We start from the raw sequence: 27,840 nt of genomic DNA, 5'->3' as shown, positions 1-27,840 counted from the left end.
CTTTAATTATTTTGCACGATATGTAATTAAGCTGTGTGCAAATTACAAAAGATGCTCTCGTGAACCACCCCACATAACCGCACGTTCGAGAGCTCTCAATTAAGAGTCTGCGTAATTTTTTCCTCGTCTGTATTTACTCTTGGGAATAATCGCCTCACACTTCAGCTTAATCTCATCTAGGTTGTACAAATCACGAAGCTTTAAACGCCCTATAATTCCGTCTTGATTGCCGGTTATTTCCGACAAGGGTAGAACCAATTTTAGCAAGTAATTTACACACACACACACATGTATATATACATACAAATAATATATAAAAATAATATAAAAATGTAAATATAATATATAAAAGTAGATGTGTTAAATTAAAGCTGTTTGTGTCTGTATGTGTGTGTGTATGTCCCTAAAAACTGTAGATTGAAATAATTTAATATCGATTCGATAAAACAAAAAAAGAGATAACAGGTTTTACTTCCGGTTCGGGTCCCCAGTTTATCCGGAATGTTATCCATCAGTGTCATACATAAAAAAAAATAGTGAGAGAATCATTCCACGAACAAACCCTACTGACATTTTCATCCAGTTGCTCTCTCGAGAGACAGGACGTCACGGGGCTGCCATAAAAAGAATTATACAATATTTGTTATAGAGGATACTAATGTAGTTTCTCAACAAAATAATCACGAATGTCGCAACTGTATCACAACTAGACGATTATATCAATCTTTAACCTACTATTAACAAAACAGACCGTTTCAGAATCGACATCGCACAACAAGAGCAATATCGATAATAATAATTCTAACAATTTTCTGCCTGCAATGTAACAACAATATAATAACTTAAAATAATAAATACACAACGAGACATTGTTTTCTCAAATCGAAAATTCGTGTATTAACCTCGCCAGAGAGAATGCGAATGCAGAACCAAACATAACGAGCACTTAAAAATATTACTAGACAGCCAATTAACGAATGTAACGTTTTAATATCGAATAGATATAGCGCTCTAAATAATAATGATAAAACGTTCCCACTCCTGTGGAAATAATCGAAAGATAAAATTGAAATATACGAAAATTATTAAATCCATATTAAAATACATATGTGTGTAGTGGAGAGTTTTAATACTTTATAACTTCAATAGGGTCTAACTTTAATACGTAAAATTATTATACAAAAGTAGTAATTGTAAATATAGACGATTACCGCATTTTTAGATAAAAAATCAGTATTATACTTTCCACGATCCAGACACAAATTCGACGTTGATTTGAAATTATTATTATATGATATATATTATAAAAAATTGAAATTATTATTTTGTATAATATAATAAAATCTCAATTCTTTTTATTTATACTATATATATATATAAATAACATTAATTATATAATTAATACATATATATAAAATTATTATATATATAAATTATAAATATAAATATTTATATGTATTATATTTATATTTATAATATTATATATTTATAATTTTATATTATATATTATATTTATATGTATTATATAAAATTTATATGTATATATAAAATAAATTGAAGTTTTACTGCTTATATTTATCTTTAGTTTAGGACATATGATGTATTGAAATTTGCGTTTATATCTTGGTGCGTGATAGACTTCCGTTTTCATGCAAATTGCGGGAAGATGGGTGGTGCACCTCGCTTTGCACGTTGAAAAGTTGTCGAGCTCTCCATGTTTTTACGAACCTCGCTCGCGCGGAAAGCAGCGGGCTGATGGATTTCTCGCTTCACGTGGAAAGTTGTCAACCCATCCAGAACTATGGTATAACTAAATCAGTTTACACGATATGCGCGCGAACATCGAGCTATTATTTTAACACACACGTTATTGTGACCAAATTTTACCTGCACCAATTATCTTTCCCAAAAACGTGTATTTCTCTCTTTAATGAATATTTGTGTCTCTGAAATTTGATGAAAAATCGAAGGGTAAATTTCTTTCATAACGTCTCCTAAATGCAAATTTTGATGCATCGTCTGTCTCTTCGAAACTATAATGAAGGTACGAACAAAGTAAAGTTCGAAATTAATAAAGCAGAACAAGAGCTCAGTTTTTGCTGCTTCCGGAGCATCAAATTGAGATTTATGGCATTTGTTTCCTCGCTATATGTACTTGTACGTATGTATGAGTGTGACAACAAGAGAAAATTATTATTAGAGATCTTTATGGGAAGGCACGTTTACGGTGGATGCAGGCGTAAATATAGCTAAAGAGTCTGTAAACACGCGGTTAGTTTTACTGTTAACACGTGGCCGATGTATATTATCGCAGCACGCTTGCCGTAATCTCTTGCTAAACTCAGCTGATTTATTAACGTGTTTCATGATCCTTTTTTCAAGCGACTCGCTCTTATTCTCTCTGATTATATTAATTATCGAATAATTAGCAGGCTCGAAAACTTTCCCGAGAGGCCGAGTATAAGAGCTCGTACAAACTTTATTAAATTAAACATCAAGAAATATTGAAGTCAATTCTAATATCAGTCTAACATATTTTATTTAATACGTGAAGTTTTGAAGGAAAACTATTAAACTAGAAAGAAGAAATATTTTATATATTTTAATAGTTGTCTATTTTATGCAGATATTTTTAATTTTTCTATTTTCTATTTGTAGCTACTTTTTCGCGTTTTTATATTCCTCATCTTTTATATTTTATTTATTCTTAATTATTATTTTATTATTACCTAACAATAATTTTATAAAGTAATATATTTATATTACTAAAAATATAATTTTATTATTTACTTATTATTAATAATTATATTATATAAAGTGAATAATATGATATTATATATATTATATCATTATTAATTATTATATTTTATATTTAATTTAATTTATTTTCTGTATTGAAACAAAAATGCTCTACTTGCTTTCGCACAAGTTAGCAAATCTAATTATTATATTTAATAAAAATTATACTCAAAATATGACGTTATTTCAAGCAACAAGAGAAGATTTCTCGAAAAAGAGAATTTACCGTAATTTATTAGTCCTACTTAGGCAAACGGTAGGTTTGCTTTATGTTATGTCACGTGTTTTTTCTATATTTCTTATTATCTTTTGGAGGACTATTTTATTAATGTTTTCACATATTTTTGAACACGATTTTCATTTTTAATAAATTTTAATTATTAGTAGCGATAATTAACTTTTTCAAAATTTAAGACTATTATCTTTCATTTTATTAATATTAACTTAAACTTCGACAAATCTATCAGTTTCTAACGCTTATTGAGAAAAACTTGTTTAGTATCTCGAACACAGCCGTACACAGAGCCGGAACAGCTATTGTCGTAAATTCTGCGAACGAAAATTACTTTGGAAAAGAGTATGCGGGTGCAGGTCGTCATAAATCACACGAAAATTTCGTGGAAAAGCAGAGAACGGCGCGCGCATGTGCATCTTGTATGTATGTATGTACGTGCATTTATCTCTATACAAGTATACGTGTATATTCATGGGATTTCTTAACATTTTCAAAAAGCCGCGAAACTGAAATATTACGCACGCTCGAGTGCACGTATATATGTATAAGCCGCAAATTAAATATTTCGATTCTCGTCTTCGAATTTTACTACCTTTATTCCCTTTTATAATTACTGCAATATTTCTCTCTCTTTCTCTGAACGCACAGCTAAAACGAAAATTACAATTTTTGCTAAAAAAGAAATACAAGATTAAAATTCTTCAAGGAATAAAGATGTATAGGCGCGCACTTATTTTCACAGATGTTCAGATATTTATTTAACCCAAAAATGTCATTTATTTAAACCATAAATTAATTTTTAAATGTTATATAAAGCAAGCGCTGAGAAGGAAATATAGTATATACGCAGATAAAGTATTATATAACATTAAATTTATATGTTAAAAACTAGTTGTTTTCACCAAATGTCTTATTCTGAAAAAAAAAAAAAAAAAAAAAACTGCTTAGTTTAGAAAAAATGAATTTTATTTCATGAATTTCACACAATATCTTGCCTCGTAATAGTTAATATAGTTGCAGTATTGCATAATTCTAGAATTTAGGTGACTTAAAAATTTTACGAACGTAAAATTTCAGAAATGTAAAATTTGAATATTTAAGTAATGATAATTGTGAAAAAATATAAGATTATTATTTCCATGACAGCCAAGAATCTTTCTTTATTCACTTTTTACATTCTTTCTTGTTTACTCTTCGCAATCTTTCGATTCTATTTGAAAACTCTATTAATTATTCTACCTTAATTGTGAAAAAATATAAGATTATTATTTCCATGACACAGCCAAGAATTTTTCTTTATTGACTTTTTATTCCTTTTTATTCCTTTTTATTTACTTTGTTCGAGTAAAATTTTCTATCGCAAGCTTTCGATTCTGTTTGTAAAATCGGAACGTCTATATTTATTATTTTAACTTAAGTCTCTTTACATTTTTTTAAACAAGAAGTTGAGGAAGTTTCTCATTTTGACAACTTTTGGCTACCCAAGGCTTTCTTTCTCGCGAAAAGTGGGGCGAGAAGGAGCGAAATAAATGCAGGTTTGCATCTTGTAACGAAACGTTGATTTATAAGAATGGCGAGAGGAGAAAGAGAGAGGGAGAGAGAAGGGAGGGAGGGAAGGAAGAGAAGAATAAACAGGGTGAAACTACGTTGCTCGATACAGTAGTTTTCCGAGCTCTTGCCAGTTCAGCAGGCTTTCGCGATTGTGCTCGCTGAAATAAAACACGTCTTTCCCTCGTCCCTTTATCCCCATCCCGTCGTCTTTCCTCGTTTTCTTCCACCCGATGGAAGCAGAGCGTCGTGACTAAAGGGTGCAGACAAACCCTTTCGTAGCTTTAAAAAAAAAAGGGAAGAAAGAAGAGAAAACAAAGGGAAAGTCGGAAATTAAAGAAAAGTCGAATTAAACGAAACTGAGAAGCGAAAAGCGCTTGGGAAAAATCCAAGAAAAATCTATGAAATAATAGCAGAAGCAATAAGAATTCTTTCTCATGCTTCTTACAAAGTACAAGAGAAAAATCTATATAAGAGCCTTTTCACTTAAAGTTGATATACCTTTTTCTCTTAAAGTAATTTTTTTTCATTTCTAAAAAAAATCTATTTTAATCTAACTATTAAAATAGATTATTAAAAAAAAATTTGTATATGTGCACTAATTTAATCGAATTACATATGTTAAATTATTAATTAAACTGTTAAATAATTTTTATAGTTAATACTTATATATAATATTAAGAAAGTCAGGTCAAAGTTCGGACGTGAAAGGCCAGATTTGGTGCCCCTCCCTTTTCGTTTTGCAAATTGCGCCATCATAAGCGCCTGGTGATGCGTTTCGATCGAAATTCACTTTACCTTCCATCGCGTCAAAGCCGATTGCAATTTCGTGTCTGTCGACGTCGTTTTCACGTAAGATTGCGACCACCATTCGCATTTGCGAGTGAATTATATTACCCCGAGGGCATACTAAAAACATCTTTTCGCGTCGCATAATCGTTTACCGATTTTATCAAACTCTTTGACGATAACGAATACGTATTTTACTGACCCAAATCTTGCCGTGAGGCATTATAATAAGAATTTTCTTACATATACCTATATGTATATATATTCCTTGAAGAATAATAGAGAGATTCTCAGAAAATTTATTACATTATTATATACATATAAAATAAAATGTAATAAATTCCCTAAAATCTGTTATTTATAATAATTAATAAACAAGACATACAATAAATAAATACAAACACTTCTAAAATAGATAATCAACTTTCAAATTCTATTTATATTTTACTCATGATATATGAAAGAATCATATAAACATAGATCTATTTTTTTTTTCGTAATACCTGCTAGCGACTTTTTTGCTAACTATATGAAAATATATTCTGACTAAATGACGTATTTACGAGAGACAATATATTCTCACTAAAGACCTATTTGACCTATTTTAGAAACACACACACATATCTGAACAATTTGATACGCTATAGAATTAAAAATTCATTATTCTTCTAAAATATGTTGTGATACGAATGTAGTAAAGATTACTACCACTCACCGGTAGGCGGGACAAAGGCGAAGAGAACCTTCCAGAAGATGGTGAGCGAATGCATGAGATAATCCATCGCCGATGGTGGAGAGGGTTGACCACCCTCCTCGTCTTCGTCGCCCCCGCTGACGGTCAGCGCTTCCGTAAATTGTTCCTTCCAAGAGCTCGTGCCTGAAAATGTATTTTAGAATCCTTACATGAAAAAAAGAGGAAAGAGAGATAAAGATAATGATATTTAAATAATTTTTAATTTTTTAAAACCTTAGATCTTTATAAATTTTTATAAAAAGCTCAATTAATAATAATTCTTGAAATAATGAAACAATACTTGGAAAATTAATTAAATTATACAACATTATTTAGTAATGTAACGAAAACTTCTGTTTATTATTGTGCGTTAAATCAGCGAAAAAGAAATCAACTTTTTTTATCAGAAAAAAAGAAAAAAACAATACCGAATGTACTGATGTAAATGTGTCGATATGAGCTAATTTGATGTATACATATATTCAAAAACCTATGAGTATATCGAACAAGTGAATGAAGCGTTTTATCGAGAGCGACGGTCGAAAATGCTTTGAGCGATTCCACTTCACAAGGTGAACGAAGGCAGAAAATGCAGAAAGGAAAACCGAACAAAGAAAAGCTCACTATAATAGAGCAATGCGATATTTTCCGCTAGTCATTATCTCACACATACACACATAAACACATAACTATTATTAACACTTTGTTTAATTTATTATATAACATAGATACGTCCGAGACATTTTACCTAAATATTATATATATATATATATATATATATATATATATATAATATTTTATATATATATATGAATAATTATTTATTTACATTTGTATTTGAATAATTATTTATTTATATTTTTAATTTATTCAAAAGTGACATTTATTGACATTTCTCTTGTACATTCTACATTTTATTTATTATATGTTTTCCTTTTCTTTGAACATTTCATAAATATAATTTTGTATTTATAATTTTGTGAAATTACCGATAAAAGCCTCCTGAATTCATTTCGCTGACGACAAATCAATTTCTGCATAATACGGAAAAACTCTATTCTTTTAAATAGCCATTATTGTGTAGCCTGACAGTTATTTTTGAGAAAAAGCGATATAGTAAAAACGATTCAAAGAGGAGAAGAGAATGGAAGGATTTCGCTCTCGAGAGAAGGGGAAAAAGAGAAATATTCAGAAAAAGCCCGCTATACAAAAAAAAAGGTGTCACCGCGTTTCGCACATGCGACTTCTCGATTCGGAGTTTTCCGGAGGAGAGATGCCTTCGAGGAACGAAAAGCACGGAACAGAGTTTCCTAACATGAGGAAAAGGAAGGCCTCCGGAATTGCGCGAGAGGAGGAAACGAACAAAACAGACTCCTTGCTGAAACTGATAGCTGCAGAGAGATTCGCGCTTTCTATTGTCTTCTGTGTGTCTTGGGGAGTCGATAACGAAAGCGAATCCGACACACAGAGCGTCATTTTCGAGGCTTCCATTGGAAATTTACAATACTAGAACAACACAAGCGCGCTACATGCGCGCCATTCTTCGGTTTTATGTTAAAAAGAATGATATTTAAAAAGAAATAATATAAAGTTTGTTTAAACTCGATTAATATTTTTTCACTGAAATTAGCTAATTAAAGCGTTAATTTGCTAATTAAATTTTAAAATAATAATATGTTAAAAAATTAAAATAGTAATATGTTTTAAATAATATGTTATAATACTTTAAACTCGATTAATATTTTTGACAGTTATCAGCTGATTTCTGTCAAAAAATATTAATCGAGAATAAGATATTATAACATATACATATACATATTTATGAGATATATGTACATGTATTAATTGAATATTTTGTTTTCAGATCAATGTGCTGTGTACTACAACTCCGCTATTGTACGGTGTATCGGTGAGTGAGAAATTGTTTGTGTATTTTATAACATTTTTATAGCGGTAATGGGGGTGTATATAGGTAATATGTTGAAAATATTAGAATACATGTTTTAAATAATATTTTATCCGCGATTAATATTTTTTGACAAAAATCAGTTAATTGTCAAAATCAGATAATTGTCAAAAATATTAATCGAATTTAAAATATTATAACATCCCTTTTTAAAAAAGGCATGTTAAGTCGATTCTCGCAAATACTTATTGTTGCACCTTTTCCGCGATACTGATTGACTGTTTCGATTCGCATTGTGCGTTGTGCGTTATATTCGTAGCATCGAAAGGCTGTCATCGCGATGGTTAGTAGTTTAACAGTTTGTTCAAAATTAAAAAATATGTTTTAAATAATATGTTATAACACCTTAAACTGGATTAATATTTTTGATAGTTATCAGCTGATTTCTGTCAAAAAATATTAATCGCAGATAAGATATATTATAACATATTATTTACAACATAATACAATTTTAATATTTTTAACATATTATTATTTTAAAATTTAATTAGCAAATTAACGCTTTAATCAGCTTATTTCTGTCAAAAATATTAATAAAGCGTTAATTTGCTAATTAAATTTTAAAATAATAATATGTTAAAAATATTAAAATAGTAATATGTTGTAAATAATATGTTATATTACTTTATTTGCGATTAATATTTTTTGACAGAAATCAGCTGATAACTGTCAAATATATTAATCGAGTTTAAAGTATTATAATATATTATTATTTTATTTAATTTTATTTTGAACAAACTGTCAAACTGCTAATTCTCTCGTTGACAGCCTCTCGATGCTACGAATATATAACGCACAACGCGAATCGAGACAGTGTAATCAGCATCGCGGAAAAGAGGCAACGATACTTGCGAGAATCGACTTAACATTTTTTTTCGACTTAGCCTTTTTTTAGAGAGGGATTGATAGTAGAGAGATGACAATATGTGCGAGGAATTTTATTCCGCGTTGCGAAAAATAATTAAAATTATCATTATTTCAATTATATAACGGTGTAATTTATAAATTAATTAACAACACAGATCCGCATTAATTCAATTTTTTTCTGTGATCTGGAAAAATCCTTCGCGTCAGATTTCGAGAAAAAAATGGCATTAAAATCTCCCCCCAAAAACGCGTTTTTTATTATTTTTGAAAATTCGTAGCAGACGAACTCGATGTGCAAGAGACTTCTTTTGCAGACCTGTGTAATTTATCTCTTTCTCTCTCTCTAAAGCATGAGAAGAATGCTTGTACTTGAACACACATCTACAATTAATATCAAAGTCTTAAATTGTCGGTTCAATTTTCGTGCGCCGCGTCTACAGAGATGCGACGCGCGGAATGGAAAGAAATTTCATGGAGAATATGAAGTAATGTGAAAAGTGAAGTATGACGGAACATGAAAACGGCCGCATAGCGCGAATGTGGCAAAAAGGGTTTGGGGGAAGGAGGATGCAGGAAACGCAGAAACGTGAGAATCATGCATATGGCGTCCGGGGAGAGTCTTGAATTTCACGAGTCCCCTCCTACCCTTTTCTCCACCCCCTGTATAACACGCCGCATTCCTCGGGGTTGCATTTCTGAAGAGCTCCAATCTAGATGTTCGCGAGTCCCGCGATGCGCATTTTATCCTCTATTGGGGAAGATTAGGTTAAGCTCAGGGGTTAGAGATGTTTCTGTACCGTTCAATAATAAATTCACGACAGTTGGTGAAAAAAAAAAAGGAGAAAGAGGGAGAGAATCCTCGGGGATCCTCGACATGAAAGATTTCATGCGTTTTATATAACTACATAAAAAAGTTACAATATATTCCCTTGTAAACGAGAGCGCTACAAATCAAAAGAATTCTTTTTGTGGGAACAGAAACATTAATAAAAAAGAAAAGACATACATAAAAATTAAAATTACAGACTTTTATTTATTGCTTTGAATAAAATATCTCCTACCTTCGATACGACGTTATATAAAATTAAAAAAGGAAATCCCTTTACATCTAACGATTTAAATCTTTAAATCTGATTCTTTTGAGTCGTTAGATTTTTTCCTTCTATCTCCTTTTCTTTCTCTAAATAAGTGGATAATGCTCCCCGTGTTTTCGTATCTTTATATATACCGAGTTGTCCCCCCGAGAGAAAAGTTTAAGGTAGAAACTCACCGAGTATTATGGAGGCGTTTGCTCGCTGGACGAGCTTATCCACTGTATTCTTGAACTCTTTGGACTCTTTGATCCTGATCTGAGCCCGGGATACCTCGCCCAGCCGCGGTCTGCCCAGCAACGCCATTTTCTCCTCCTCCGTTCTCTCCTCCGGTTGCTTCATCTCGGCGGCCGCCGCGATTCCTGCCTCCGCTGAAACCAGAAAATCGGATCTTGCTGCTTCAATGACGTTAGCACATGTTCCGCGACGACGTGAGCAGAGAGCCGACTCTTGTGGACAGACAGAAAAACAGCAGGGGTTTCTGTTTATCTTATTTTTACAACAATTTCATCGCAACATTAAATTAAGGATATTTGAGAATTTTTTTAGTAAATTTAATACAAAAATTTCTATATCCAAATGTGTAAAAAAATATATGACAGTTTTAAATTAGATTATTAGAAATAAAATAAATTTTTGTGATGTATAAATGCACACTTAACGTCTTTCAAGAACCTTTTATTTTTCGCGTTTATATATTTTTATAAAAAAAATATATAAGATGTAAAATTATGTATTTGTGTAATCTGCCTGAGAGACGTACCAAAAGCTTGGGAAAATTTATGATAACCTATTCCATGTTTAATGACAAGTTTGGTTGAAGATTGATCGCGCGATAACACTGTGGACAGTGATTGAGTGATTGATATCTCCGTGTAAATCTGCGTAAATAGGCTTTAAACGCGACAAACAGTTCGCGTGAACGCGGCTTTACTATCGATTTATCTCATGAATTATAGTCACGCTTTAGAGCTGGCTCTCTTAGGCTAATTCCGTGCTCCGCTACTCATGTCTGACCATACGCCGACTCGCGCTACTTATACCGACGCTATTCTACTAGCGCGCAGTGCAAAGAGTCAATATATGGGAGAACAAGAATATATACATGGGCCATATACAAACGTATCCTACATGGACCACATACAAACGTAGATACAAATATTTTGTTTATATTAATTCCATCATTATTACATAATTTCGAGGAAAAGGTTAATTTTTTAAAGCAATATATATATTTTTTTTTTCTGATATATATATTTATAATATATATTTTAAAAATAATTATTATAAATAATTATTTTAATATATATTTTGATATATTTTTTATATATTAAAAAAATAATTATTATAAATAATTATTTTAATATATATTTTTATATATTTGTTATATATTTAAAAAATATATATTATAAATAACTTTTTTAATATAATATTTGATATATATATTTAAAATCATTTTTAAAAAATTTAGCATGTAAAGCGATATACTAAATTCTTGAATTCTTATATAATTTCGACGAAAATTTTTATAAGCAATATTATCTAATATATATTTAAAATATATATTTTAAAAATAATTATTATACATATAAATAATTATTTTAATATATATATATATATATATATATATATATATTAATTTTTATATATATTTAAAATAATTAAAAATTTGTTTAGAACGTAAAACGATATACTAAAATCTTGAATATCATTTGTTTAATAATAAAAATCTTGACAGTGCATTAAATTGCGTGAAATGTATGCAAAAAATAAATCCGCTATGCTTCCAATGCATAAATAATTCCCAGCGACCGCATTTATCTCCGCCATCGAGGGATGATCGATATTTTGCGTCGACGGGTATTTCGACCAATGACGAATGACGCACTCGTTGCTGTTGTCTCCTGTCCACGCCCGTGGTAGTACTTCATCATAAGAAAACGGGAAAAAAAATCATCCGCAGCTGTAGATCCGAACGTTTCGAAATAAAAAAAATAGCCAGGAGTAGAGAAAAAAGATAAAGGATATTATTATCAAATACGATCGTAAAATTTTCATTAAAATCCGTTCAACAAATTCCATCACATATTTTTAATATATATATATTCATTATAAAAATTGTTGTATTGTGTATCGATCAGTTTTTATTTTTGCGCGTTTTATCGTAAGAATCGAAGCGGTTAAAGGAGCAAATTTCTGAATTGATTGGTTACGTTTCAAACATTTCTATCAGTGAGAAAATGTGGTTAAATGTCCTTTTGCCGGAGATGTTTCGCGTGAAGGAATGGACGAGAAAATTTCTCGTTTTCCTTCTTCGAGATAATTTCCGCTATTTTTCTGGTGAATCGAAGACGATACCTCGGGTATGGAATTTTGTGATTTGTGAGTTACTTCGTGCCTGAACTGTTGCCTCGCAGTTTCTATTCCACTCTCGTTCACTCCAAAACCTTGTATAATATATAGAATTTCTGAATTTCGCGTCTCTTTTTTCCTCTCAGTAAATCCCTGATCAACTAATGGTTCATTTCTTCGTTTTAGCTTTTCCTGCCATTATGGCATTACAAGAAATAGCTTTTATGATATAACGATTTGCGACAGTGTGGATATTATAAATTATTTAGGCAAAGAAATATATCTGAATATTTTTAAATATGTCGAAAATAAATAATTTATATATATATTTTTTCTATATATTTAGGGATATTTAGATACATATATTTTTTACATGAATTTATATTTATTTAGTGTGTCTCCAAATATATATTTTAAGAAGAAATATAAAATTTTATTGATACTGTAATAAATTAAAATTTATGTGTCTAAATATTAAGTTAATACAATTTTAAATATAATATATTTAAAAAATAAAATAACTTAAAATTGAATAAAATTTAAATAATGACTAAATAAAAGAAATAAATAACGTAAAATTAAAAAAGCCCTAACTTGTTTGAAATTAAAATTTAAAAGGTATTAAAGTATACTGTTATGTAACATAATTAACATAAATTTTCAGGGCGAAGACAATTAATTATCCATCAAATTCGACCTCAAAGAAATATAATACAATGCCGCGTTTGTCGCAAAATTCGTTCTTGCCGAGATCTCCCGGGATTACGTTGTCATTTTTCAGTCGCTTCTACGTCGAATCTTCATCTCTGAAAACATCCCTTCGTGGGCAGATATAAATTTGTTTACTTTGGCTTTCGCCGTGTTCTCGTGTTACCTTCTAAAAGCTTCTTATCCCTCCGAAAGCTCATACCTCGACTAAAGCTCAGTCGAGTTGGCTTTCCGCGCTGGCGAATTCAATTTCGCTCGATTTTTCCCGACTTGAAATCGATGTATCCTGCATTATTTTCGTAACACCCTCAAATTCGCATTCTATCGAATATTTTGTCGGATCATTCTCTCATTCGGATCCTCTCCGTTCTCTCTTACCGATCACAATTATAATATTAAACACAATAATAGGAGATACAGAACGTTTCATCAATAATCGTTACAATTTTTAATTATTTGTAGAAATTTCGAATAAAAAAAGCGTCAAATTTATTATATGTAATATGTAATAATAATTATATGTAATATGTATAAAAGAATTATCTTTCACAACACAAACGATATTGTATAAAATAAAATAATAAACACAAATTATTTGTTTAATAATCATGAAATAATATAATAATGACGACAGAATAATAATAATGTATTATATTTCAAGTGTCGATTAAATACGCTGATGCAACAATATATAATAATGATAATAATGAAAATTTGAGATTTTCTGCGATATCGCATTTCTTCATTCTGTGTGAAATTTATCGGATTTCGGCGTACATAAAAAAATATCAGTTAATTTAATATATGTATAAAAAAAATTCCCTTTTTATAGCCATGTTCGCGAAGCGAACTCGAAGCTCATTAAGAAGGCGCGTTCTTTCGTACGAAAGAAATGAGAGAATACGATTTATCAGCAGGTTTGAGGAGGGAAGGGTGGGAAGAGAGGGGTGAAAGAGAGATTAGTAATGGTGAGTCTCATTTTTAACGCAAACGGGGATAAAATCGATAAACGATCCTGGCCGATGAACGCCAGATGCAACCAGGACGCAGATTTATCGCCTTTGAAATCCATCTTTTATCGGAAAAGCCAGTGGGTATAAACTCGGAAAATTCGCCTCAGAAGTTATCCCGCGTTTTGCGAACTCCTGCCGACATCGCTACGCTTTTCTCGAATTGAATATAACGGTGCGTTCTTGCTGACTGAATCGCATATATCGGAATTTATACATAATATATATGTATCTTAGCACTTCATACAATTTTATTTATTTTTATTTTATTTTTAAAATTGTTTTATTTAATATTGCTTTTTTTACGCTTATGAAAACGCGAAGACGATGGAAAGACTTTTTCTTAATATTTTTATAAATATCATTATATATAATTTTATATATGACAATATAATATTATATTATATAAAAAATTAATAATTAATTAACTTAAAATATCAATTGTTTAACGAATTATTTATTTGTTTTTTTTAATTGCAATATTTTTCTAAAATATTACAAATAAGATCAAATAAAAATCATCTTTATTAATTAAGTAATTTTTATGTTGAACTCCTTCATTAAATTCTGGGCATAGTAAAATATTTATTATTATATTTAAATAATATTTATTTCACAATTTACATGAAATAACTTACTTTCATTTTTTTTTTTTGGTCTCTGAATTACTTTTATTCAAGTCGTTTAGGCTGATTAATCTTTGAGCAAGAGAATATATACAATAGATTTACACACCGAGTAGAGTTATTCTATCTTCCCTACATTGGACTTTACCGCAATCGGAAAATTTCCAGCGGAAACTGGGACACGGTGATTGAATACGAGCAGCAATAACTAATATGACTATGGCGCGTTTCCATCAAAATACTTTTTAGACTCGATTGGTGCTGGTAAGTCGGAAATACATCGGTGGCGTAAAATCGCTTCCTTTTCGCAACCTTACGAACGGTGGTGGAATTTTTACGAGCGACCCTCGATCAAGACATGATCGAGAGATTATCGGAAAATATAAAAAATTGGGTAGGGAAAGAAGTAGAGGGATAAGACCGGAGATTTTTTTTTGGTCGATAGGCGATCAGTAGTTAGTGTATCATCTTCGTGGAGGAAAGTACTTAATTTGTACTCAATTAAATTGAATTTTTTTAAATAATTGTAAGAAAGAAACTTACTGAACTAATATGATAGCTTTCTAATATTTAAGAAATTAATAAAAAATACTAATAAATAATTATTTTAAAAATTAAAAAGGTTTATGATTTCCTAAATTTACAATTTTATTATATATAATTTTAAAAACGAACGAAACAAGAAAATCATATATTGCTGTATCAAAGAAGGGTGAAGGGGGAGGATTTGGGAAACTTGTAGAGTGTAATCTTTAACCGGGTAACGTTCGGCACGTATGTAGGTTGATATAGCGGTTGAAATTACTCCTGGTACTGCCGGGGAGCAAGAGTAAAGTGGATCGGCCGTGGAAATGGATGGGGTTAGGAATGGGAGTGGTTAATGCGAGAGCGGACTTATCATGGATCACCCGGACGGCTACTGCAACCGAGGAATGAGAATTCGGCTCCAGAGTCGGGGAAATTTTAAGGTGATAAAGCGCACGCGCGGACACAAAAGGTGGCACAAAATTATCATTCCGATTTCTGTGTTCAACGAATTATATATAAAATATTAATATCAAGTATATTCACCCCCACAGTCAACATATTAACGAAATAAAATATTAACTAAATATATTAAATATATATATATATATATATATATATTTAAAAAAAATATATATATTAATTATATTAAATAAAATATCAATATTAAGAAAATATTAAGAAAATTTGTTTAAAGAATATTTATGTGATTAGCTTCTCGATATAAATCATAAAGAAATCGCTCTCTTAGAAAAGCCATTCATCATCTCTTTGATCGCACGCTTCCGACAAAACTTCTACCTAAACGTAGTTTGTACTTTGAAGACTCACGAGAGATTACGTGCTTGAAAATTTTCAAGTAAAATGGTTGGAACTTCGTTAATTATTAGGGACCATAGGTATATATTCAAGATATATCCTAGATTCGTTTTCTAGAGTGCACTTTTCCTGACAAGTTTGCAACTTGTTACAATTTTTAAACTACTTCCCGCGAGTATACTTTTGATTATTATTACTTACACTCAGGGGTATAATTTTACCATTAATTTATTACACCTCATTAATTACTCTGAATTATTTGTTTATTAGATTTATCGATTATTCTTTATTATTTGTTATTTTTTAGCTATTTTATAGTGTGCAAAAAAATTAAAATATTCAAATAAATTATTTTAATTAGTTTATAGAAAATAATTTTAAATAGTACATCATCTTTTCTTAAAATATAATATTATTAAAATAATTTGTGTATTTAATTATTTGAATATTTCAATTTTTTTACATACTAGGAGATATGGCTAAAGAATAATAAACAATAATGAATAATCAATAAATCCAATAAACGAACAATTGCTTTATTTTGTCAAATGTTTTTATCTTCATTTATTATACTTGTATCGATTCTCTGAGATTTGTACAAGTATACGTCGCTTATTTACGAATACTTTGTCGACATGTTCGCCTGACAAAGTTCGCCTCGACTTCAGCCCGGGAATCCATTTTTAGAAGCAACGTATGGCGCCTCGAAGCCAACGTAACTTACCGTCGCGGCTGTAAAGTTACTTCTAAGTGGTAAATTAACCACACGTTGAAGAAAATTCTCGAGGCCGATCACCAGTGGAGAAGTTCCTGCGCGAATAATCAATTAAAACGCGTATGTGCTTAGAGTAAACTTGGCTGGGGTCTCTCTATCTCTCTCTTTCTCTCTCTCTCTCTATGTTACTTTTGCTGTCTCGCTGTCATTGCCAAGACTTACACCGTTCAATAATTTAACGAACATCGAGAATGTATAAGAGTCGCCAAGTGTCGCGATATTGAAAATCACACGTAACTGATACTTGGACCATCTATTCTTTATATTGACAAAGAATATAGTCGAATCTTATCGATTACTATCTATACTACGGGATTTTTTTCTTCAACTTGTGACTATAGGAAATTTGCTTCCCTTGTTCAAGAAGATCGATATTTTTCTTATCTCCCAAAAAAGAAACTCGATAAATTAGAGATAATTTCGAAAATCCGAAAGTAAAATGAAACCTCCTTTTGGGGACGATGTCAAAGTTAACGAGTTGAGCAAGAGGAGTTTTGAGTATAAACATATAACGCAAGATCCCAAACTTCCGTGATCTGCGCGGCGAGATTGATTAATTCCTTAATTAAAAACAAACATCCGCGGGTTAATTAGCTGCCGCTTTGAAAAGTAATCAAGACTTTTGCTCTTTCCTGTTTATTTAGGATAAAAAAATGCATATGTAATGAAGTGTGTGACTGTATACGAAAAAAAAGATTATATACAAACAGAAATGGAGGGAAAATCTCCTCGCCAGCCAAACGATTCTTTTATACTCCACGTTTTTTTCCACGCTCGCGCGATTCTCAAGGGGGTTAACTAAATGAAACATGGCTGTTGTCATTTCTATCCGTATAACCGAAATATAATCGATTTTTCGTGACTTTAATCTAAACTGTATTTGTCAGGGGATGACTGTGTTTTATAGGGTGAGAAAGTTTTCCCAACATGCCCCGAGAGTTGTTTTCCCCTAAGCGAGAGAATTTTCATCTACCTCGAGCGCTATTTTATGACATTTCGTATTCAAATCGCACGATTCGATATTAATTTTCATCTTCCACTTCGTATTTACTTGTCGCCATTCTCATCGCAAACTGACAAATTTGTCAAGCACCTAAATTTTGTACAGTAACGACATTATTTTATTTGAAATATAAATTTGTAGATATAAATATAATATAAATTTATAAAAATATATAATACATTTATCATTTATATTATAATTTATATATGTATACATTTATAATTTATATTTATACACACACAGAGAAAATTTTCTCTTAGATATAGAATGAAAATCATGGTAATCGTGAGACAATAAGATGAAAAGAATTTTATAAGAATTTCTCTGATTAATATTTATCACAATAAAAAATAATAATATCTATCACAATAAAATATAAAATATGTTTGATTAAATTTACTAAAAGTATAGTAAAATATTAATCAAACATATTTTATATTTTATTGTGACAGATATTATTATTTATTGTGATAAATATATATTAATCAGAGAAGTTCTTTCTGTACCATTATATTATCCCACAAATACCACGATTTTCAGGGTAAATTTTAAGAGAAAATTCTCTCTGTGCAGAATTATAAATTTATAGATATAGATTCTATGTATGGAAGTTTTATTTAGAGTTTTTTATATATATATATTTTTTTTTTTTACTTAAAATTTTATCGAGAGAATATTTTTGCCATAGAGACTTCTCTATTTAAGAGATTTTAATTTGACTTTAGCTTTAATTAATAATAATATAAATTAAATATATATATATATTTAATTTATATTATATATATATATTTAATTTATATTATATATATATATTTAATTTATATTATATGTATATATATATATATATATATATAGAGGAAAGAGACGAATTTTCTCTTACCAATAATCATAAAACACAACAGTAGAAATTATATATATATATATATATATATATATATATATATATAATTTCTACTGTCGTGTTTTATGATTATTGGTAAGAGAAAATTCGTCTCTTTCCTCTTTCCCTCCTTTGACCCTCAAATACAGAGGAGCCGCATTTAGTGCCGACATAAAGTCCACCCGAGCGAAATCGCTTCTGTCCCGGTGTTTCCTACGGAAAGCTTGATATACATCGTTGGCCTGATCGTGTCCCCCTCTATTTCTCGGTCGCCCTTAGTCACTTTGTATCTACTTTGGTCGGTCTCGCTTTGTCAGACCAAATACTATAAACACTAGCAGTTCCTATTTGAACGGCTGAATAATGAGACCCCGAATTCCTACGCGAGAATTGCAGAGCCGTGGAATTAGCCGAGAATTCTGATCGAGATTAATTTTTAATTTACTAATACAGGGTGGAAAAAGATACGAATGAATAAGCGATTAAATGTAGAAATAAATAGAGAAAAGCCAATTTATTATATCTAATAACAATAATTACTAATTACATAATTCTACATAATATATATTATTATCCAACATCTATATATAATTAATATTCTTTTTTTATTATAATATGATAGAGTATGACAATTTTTTAAATTACACTCTACACGTTAAAAGCAATCGCAATTTTTGTAACGAGATTTAAAAATAATGAAATATAATGAACACAAAAGATAAGTTTTTGTGCGTGGTTTCTATTCTTTTTAAAAATTTTTATTTAAGCTTTGTTTATTTATATTATAATAATTCTATCATGCAGATGGATCTTGTCGCAATATTTTATCACGCGAAATATCACGATCGATTAGAATTCTTCGTAAATTATAATTTCACCATAGACGTTTGCTAATGGCACCAGTTATGCGCGCATTAGTAAACACTAGAGCATAGTAAACATAGTTATTAATAACCCCGACATTATTTCATTACCAGCGGAATCTTATGTTACGCTCGATCTGGCACGAGTAATTTACACCTACGTCGTAAAAAAAGCCTGAATGAAGACGAATATAGAACCGGTGGGCGGTGACAAATGTGTCATCTCCGTCATACAGAGAGGTGTCACTTTAAACATTTATATAATATTTAATAATGTAAGTTATAACAATCATGAAACCTTATACCGTGAAAATTATGTGAATAAAAATTGTGAAACTTTATCGCGAAAATTCGAGAGAGTAATGAAAACTATCGCGTAAATCATAAATTTTAAAAATTGCGAAAATTTTATCACATTGTACAGTTTTTATTAATCGCTGTGAAAGTCAGTTTATCGGGTAACTTAATTTATTTTTCATTCAGAGATAAAAAGATGATGATAAAAAATTTTCCTTGAAACGAATAAGGGTCAAACAACGTTGATTTTTTTTTTCTCCAGAAGTGGTAAAGTTGAAATTGTACTTTGACAAATTTTGTTTCGGCTCGTAAAGGTCAATTTCTCCGGTACTTATCCGAGTTCGTTAGCGCGAATGACGTCAGTTGAAGATGAAAAGAGGTTTCATCATGATCGAGGTTATTCTCGTTACTTATCAGTGTCTGTTACGAGTCGGAAAAGAGACTGATTTCTGTTTGGTACGTCGACCTTGCCGCACTCGTGTCAACGTTTATATTTACAATTTTATCATTCCTTATTTTTGAATATTATTTATTTTTTTCACGTATACCTATACATAATAAAAATATTATTTAATGAAAATCATATTTATTATAAGAGTCCTAATAGAAATGACATAAATTTGGTGCGAAGTAGATAAAAATATAAATATATAATATAAAAATAAATAATAAATAAATATATATAACAAAAATAAATATTATAGATAAATATATATATATATATTTATTTATTTATTTATGTAACAATTGAGAATTGTGAATAAAGATTACAAAGATTTATCACGAAGAAAAATTATGAAACTTTATCATAAAAATGATGAATAAAAATCCGGAAAGCTATAGCTTGTTATCTCATTAAACACAGTTGGTGCATAATAACGTGTACAATCGCGTTATAACGTAAATGAGAAATGTGAATTGACCCCGAGAAATAAATAAATAAACGCACGTGGTTTATATAATGAGTATCATAAAGAAATAAACGTCCATCATAGTTGTATCTGTCATCACTTATCGATCATATGTAACGCTTGCATTTCTAAGGATACTTTACGCTCGACATACTTATTCTTTTTGTTTCACGAGTACAAAGCAAAAATATATATAATATACCCAAAGCTACACAGATATATGTATATACCCTTTAAATATTGCAGAGAGAAATTTCTCCAGTTGAACGTAAAGCACGTTTACGAAATAATCATGATACACAGTCGCACGCACACAAACGCAGAATCTCGGCCTGTTATCATCGGTGCGCGTTGGATTACAGCTTATCTTTTATTCGCTACGTTCATTCATAACTGTTATCGTGGAAGTTGATAAACGATTAATCACGTTGAATGAACGAGTCGATCGATGAATCACCGCTTTGTCCGTGCTTTAAGCCGTCTATATGAGAGACTCCTTTATCGCTTACATCGATATTATTATTATTTTAATCAGATTTACGATATGCTGAATAATTATTAATATATTCGTTTTATATTTATATATACATATTTATTTATTTACTTTGCCTTTAGTCTCTGGATAATATATCTTTAATAGTAAATTCTTTCTTCTGAAAAAGAAAGATTTTTTTTAACTACTTTTTACTTAGACTTTTATTACTTACAATCTTGCGAATTCGAAAATTTTGATTTCGATGAAACTGTAGATACATATAGGGGAGATAAATATTGTAGATGAATTTAGAAATTTTCAGTTACGATTCAAAAATTATTCTAAGGAATGAAACTACCCGTCATAAGCAGCTTTTTGCTTTGCTCGATATATCTCGAAAAGTATTCGAGATATCAAAAAATGTTTTATACAAAAGTTTTATGGTAAAAATAACTCTAATTACATTAATAAAATTGAAAAATAATTTTTGAATAAATTTTTATTTAATCTTAAATTTTTTAAAAATTTTATTAGTACTAGAACAACTCAAGCGCGCGTTACGCGCGCGCCATTCTTCGGTTTTGTATTAAAAAAATAATATAAAGTTTATTTAAACTCGATTAATATTTTTTTACAGAAATCAGTTGATTAAAGCGTTAATTTACTAATTAAATTTTTAAATATAAATGTCATAAAAAATTAAAATAGTAATATGTTGTAAATAATATGTTATAATACCTTATTTTCGATTAATATTTTTTGACAGAAATCAGCTGATAACTGTCATAAATATTAATCGAGTTTAAAAGTATTATAACATATTATTTAAAATATATTATATTTTTAAAATTTTTATAACGTATTATTATTTTAAAAATTAATTAGCAAATTAATGCTTTAATCAGCTGATTTCTGTCAAAAAATATTAATAAAGCGAAAATTTGCTAATTAAATATAGCTTACATATTTATATTTATATTGTGTATATGTTATAATTTGCTAATTAAATTTTAAATAAATAATATGGTGAAAGTTTTAAAATAGTAATATGTTGTAAATAATATGTTATAATACCTTATTCTCGATTAATATTTTTTCTTTCTAAAGCTATATCTTTTCGAACGAATCTCCTTCGAGTTTTAATTAATTATTAATATTAAGTCATGTATATAGTATCGCGCGCGCGTTATTAGAGTGAAGTTGCCGATGTTTGTAGCCTCGGCCATTACAGAAACGCCGCGAGTATCAGGCAGTTGGAGCTGCGTCCCGCTGTGATTAATTAGTAAGCATAATCATGAGAAACGATTTCTAACCTTTGTATTGTAATAATATTTATCAATCGCGTATCATAATTTCAACGTTAATGTGTAGGCGTAATTGTTCGAAACGCATATTTCGCTAAAAATTCGATGCAAAATCTCTTGCCAAAACATAACCCAACTTAACCTGTTTTCGCGCGCGCGAATGTGTTGCGATCCGTGGATATATTTATCGTTAATTCTAGTTTACATATATTTGTATTGTGTATGTTATAATGCGAAATAATAAGATTATTCTAATATGTATGTATTTTATTTGTTACAGGTAGCATTGCGATACACAGTGCGATTCACGCGTCGTGTCGGGAGTGCCGTGGAAAGTTTCGCGCGTCGGGAGTGCCGTGTAAAGTCTCGGGCGATCGTAATTATTCGTGTTTTCGCGAGTGTCGTGAGTGCTACTACGGACCAAGAGAGGAGGAGGAGGCCCGGGGAGGCATCGGGCGACATGGGGGCAACTGTGAGGTATGCAAAATAAAACATTTTTTCTATAATAAACTGCATTGTTTATGAGATATTCGACACACACATATGCATATACATAATTTGAATATTTTGTTTTCAGATCAATGTGCTGTGTACGACAACTCCGCTATTGCACGTATCGGTGAGTGAGAAATTGTTTATTTTATAATATTTCTATAGCGGTAATGGGGGGTATATATAATTTGTTGAAAATATTAAAATAGTAACATATGTTTTAAATAATATGTTATAATATCTTATCTGCGATTAATATTTTTTGACAAAAATCAGCTCTGATAATTGTCAAAAATATTAATCGAATTTAAAATATTATAACATCCCTTTCTAAAAAAGGCACGTTAAGTCGATTCTTGCAAGTATTGTTGCTTTTCCGATGCTGATTAACTGTTTCGATTTGCATTGCGCGTTATATTCGTAGCATCGAGAGGCTGTCATCGCGAGGATTAGTAGTTTAACAGTTTGTTTAAAATAAAATTAAATAAAATAATATGTTTTAAATAATATGTTATAATATTTTATCCGCGATTAATATTTTTTGACAGAAATCAGCTGATATCTGTCAAAAATATTATGATCGAGTTTAGTATTATATTTTATTTAAAACTAATATCATTATTTTATTTAATTTTATTTAAAACTAATATCATTATTTTATTTAATTTTATTTAAAACTAATATCATTATTTTATTTAATTTTATTTTAAACAAACTGTCAAACTGCTAACTCTTGCAATGATAGCCTCTCGATGCTATGAATATAACGCACAACTCGAATCTTGAGATGTATTTTTATCATGAAATTTTTGTACAAAACATTTTTTTATATTTCGAATACTTATACGAGAAAAGCAGAAAGTCTATATACATATGAGAGATGGTTTTTATTTGTAGAGCTTTTTATACGACGGCATCGGATTCGATGGTGATCGTTAATTTGTATACAGTATCGGAAGGCGAATAGGTAATCCGACAGCTATATTAGATAGACATTAACGAGCGTTTGGCGCGTATAAAGACGCGTTTTATAGGCGATTATTTTCACGAGCGCATTTTAATGACAAACTCGCGAATTCGCCTCGGCAATATATCGAATAATGCGGCCAATAACGGCCGTTATTATTCTGTAGAAAGCAAACTCGCACAAGAGTATCACAATGTATGACCAGAGTGTTATGCATAGAGAAGGATAGAAACAACCCCTGATATGCCACGCTCGGCTAAGCTTCCTCCATTCAAAATTTAATAGCGTTTAGCGTTTTGAATAATATAATCGTCTCCTCATCCCATAAACGTTCAAGAGAGACGCAAATTTCGACAGCTTCACAAAATCATAATCGCCGATAAAAAGCCGGTGAGTCTCAATCTCTCATCGTTTGCATTTCTCGTATTGTCATATATCCCTTACCCCTCCTTCTTGCACGTATTTCCCGTATATAATACAATCGAGCGCGGATTAGACCGCGAACAATTAAAAGCGGACAGATACACAGCTGTCGTAAACAAGTTTCAACGATGTAAATTTCGAGCGTGTGCATATCGCAAAGAAAAGAGAGAAGCCCCGGGAACCACCCGGGCTTGCGACCCAGAATACGCCGACCATAAAACGCGGGCTTGTTACACAATGCACACGGAGAGAGGCTTAGAAAATAAATGAGAATCGCAACGCCGACCGAACGAGGCGCGAGCTTTGGGCAGCTTATTGGAAATGTAAATGGGTCGTCCGTAAGTACCGATGTATGTGTGTATACATATGTATATATGCGTATGTATGCGCTCCTCTATTTCTATTAATAAAAGTAGATATTATAATTACGCTCGCGTACGCTACGCGGTACACATTTGGAGGGAGGACAAGATAAGTGGTGGTCACACACATTTACATAAATTTAAGGATCTTTCATAAAATATGTGAGAAAGATAAATTATTAATATTGTTTTAATATTATTATTATTGTAATCACACATTGTTATATTTATATATATCATAATTCTTACTATAATTTATAATATATAATAATTCTAGTATATATTATAATAATTATTATTTTATGATTTTATCACTATTATATGGTTATAAATAATCGATATGAATATATTATTATTATATTTATTATTATTATTATATGTATATTGTTACATTTTTTATTATATTACTTATGCACAAATTGATATATACATATTAATATTAATATATAAAAATATTAATTATATTATGTCTATCATAATTGAAATCGATTCTCTCTTTCTCTCTTCTCGTTTCTCATTTCCGAGATCAAGATAAAATCGCAGATAAAATCCCAATTATGATAAAAATAATATAATTAATCTTATTTATATATTTTATTCCAAAAAAAAAATATTAATATATTATATATATTAATTTGTACATAAGTGAATATAAAAATGAAAAATATATAACGCTAGTAAAAATAATTATTATAAGATAGATAATAATAAGGTATACTTTTAATGATTAAAAAAAATCATAAAATAATATTATTATAATATAAATTATAATAAGAATTACAAATAATTATAATAATGTGTGACGACGATGATAATAATATATATATATATATATATATATATATATATATATATATATTTACATTAATAAAATTTATATAAACACTAAACGAAGTGTTGGATAGAAACTAGTTAACTGTTGTTAAGCCACGTAACAACTTGATAAATAAATTTCGATAATATTGATAAGAATAGAAAAGATATCTCGGCGGTAAGTTAATCCCTGGCTCCCGCGCTGTTTTTGACGTACATTCTCTCGCTCATCTTATATACACGCTACAACTTAGTTATACAACCCCGGACGTAGTTTGTCTAGTTTGTGATTGACGTCAGACTGTATTTAAAGTTCTATAGAGAGAGAGCCGGAGCCTAGACCAGTCACGCGATACTCGTCGTGGATTTTCCTGACTCACACGGGCCGCGAGGGATCATGGATCCCATTACAGGATCCAAGCCTCGTCACGTTCCTCCTCTCCCGCGTATCCAACTTTGTTTATTCCCCGCCATTATCCAACCCCGCTCTAGATCCGGGGTCTTTTTATACAGACTAATGTGTGTCGTCATCATCAACAATCTAATCGCGGTTTCTTATTAAACTTCTAAGAATGAGGGAAACCTCCGTGCGTGGATCCAGCACATTTTGATTACATTAACAAATAGATACAATGCATAATTCTAATATATCAGCATTAATTAAAAAAAAATCATATAACATTATGTTAATAAAATAAGTTGGGGGTATCTCCAGTTTTTTTGCATTTAACATCACATTCTCTGCCAAATTTATTTTTTTCTATTTTCTATTTTTTCTATTTATTTTTTTATATGCATACGAGAACAATTGCAAAAAAATTCTCCGAAAAATAAAAAAAAAATATGTTTGCAATATTTTTGTTTTAAAAGAGAAAGGGAGGTTTTATTTTATTTAAACGAGGCTTGATAAATTCGAGATAGCGTGCGCTCTAGATGCAACTGCACCGCGGGGAGACGTAGACGGAGTCGGTGGTTGGTGAACTTCGTCAGTCTGGTTTATAATTGGCGTCAGACCGTATTTATCGTCTTATATCTCTCTCATATTACGCACGAGGCCACGTGATAATTTAGAATTTTTAGATGCGTCGCGACGCCCGATGAATACGCAAGTGCAAGTGCGCGCACATTCGTATATAATTTGAATTCACTTTGCAATTCAGAAATGTTATTGCTAGATATCATATTCGCGTTAAGTGCACGAACAATCGATACTATATCACAATATCAATATCAATATTAATATTTGCATAAATACTGATAACATTATCCGATATACATATTTTATCCAAATTATAAGAAACATAATGCATTTTGTATTAATAACGATATTTTATACGGTATATTATAATTTCATGTTAATTTTATGTATTATATATAAAATAATTAATGTTTAAACAAATATTCAAACATTTAAATAAATTTAAAAATTTTTATTAAATTGTACTCAATAATAAAATTCATATACATATCTAGTTTTAAAAGGTCAAATAAAATTCTATATCAAATTATATAATTTACATAACACAGAAAATTATGCCATTTTTTTTCTCTTTTGACCTAAGAAAAATTTAAGCTAATTTGCGAGCTTTATTCGCTTGTCAATTTTAATGAATTTTAAATATGTATTCAATTTAACATATATTATAATTTTAATTAATTTTTTTTAATTTCAGTTTTTATAATTAGACGTAGAAAAAGTTTAAAATTAAAAACCAAATGATAATCATATTTTTACGACAACGTTCTAATGAGAATGCAGATCCGCGGCAAAACACGTGTATTACCAACCGTCTGATCACGATCCTTGAACCGCTGGCAGAAATAAGTACAAACGCGTGTAGGCACGTGCCTAATAATAGGTGCAAGCTAATACGCGACGCTAATACAGATTATCCGGTATTATATATTATATTAGTTTCCTCCTTCATTTGTTGTTGATTTCATTAGGCGATATTTACTGGCTTGTCAAACAAGTTTTTTCTTTTCTTTTTTGGCAACAGATAATGTTATTCTGCACAGAAACGTCGACGCAAAATTGTTCGTAAATAAACATGACAACTCGCAATAACATTACGGAAATTTGTACGAAAAATTCTGGAAACAAATTCTTTCTTATTAATATTATTTTATATTATTATTTCTTAAAGATATCTATATTAAAAAATATTATCGTCATATTTTAAAGTCGTTTTGTATATACATATATA

At 30.0% G+C, this 27,840-nt stretch overlaps 1 protein-coding gene across 2 annotated transcripts in view; it reads right to left on the bottom strand.

Annotated features, from left to right (window-relative positions):
* Calx (sodium/calcium exchanger 3) overlaps positions 1-27,840 on the bottom strand; it is an 86,512-nt gene that overhangs the window by 26,942 nt on the left and 31,730 nt on the right. Inside the window, exons 4-5 of one of the 2 annotated variants that reach the window (XM_083054544.1) lie at positions 10,208-10,390; positions 6,087-6,248 (exon numbers count right to left, since the gene is read on the bottom strand). In XM_083054544.1, the coding sequence (XP_082910670.1) occupies positions 6,087-6,248; positions 10,208-10,390 (345 nt within the window). Of the gene's footprint in view, positions 1-6,086; positions 6,249-10,207; positions 10,400-27,840 lie in introns of both variants that reach the window. The other variant, XM_083054543.1, reaches the window with a different exon arrangement.

Source organism: Prenolepis imparis, unplaced genomic scaffold (genome assembly GCF_030444845.1).
Source record: "Prenolepis imparis isolate NDT839.2.m4 unplaced genomic scaffold, iyPreImpa1.0 SCAF_14, whole genome shotgun sequence".
Lineage (NCBI taxonomy): Eukaryota > Metazoa > Arthropoda > Insecta > Hymenoptera > Formicidae > Prenolepis > Prenolepis imparis.
The sequence above is the reverse complement of the archived record's forward strand: the minus strand, read 5'-3'. Positions and strand labels throughout refer to the sequence as shown.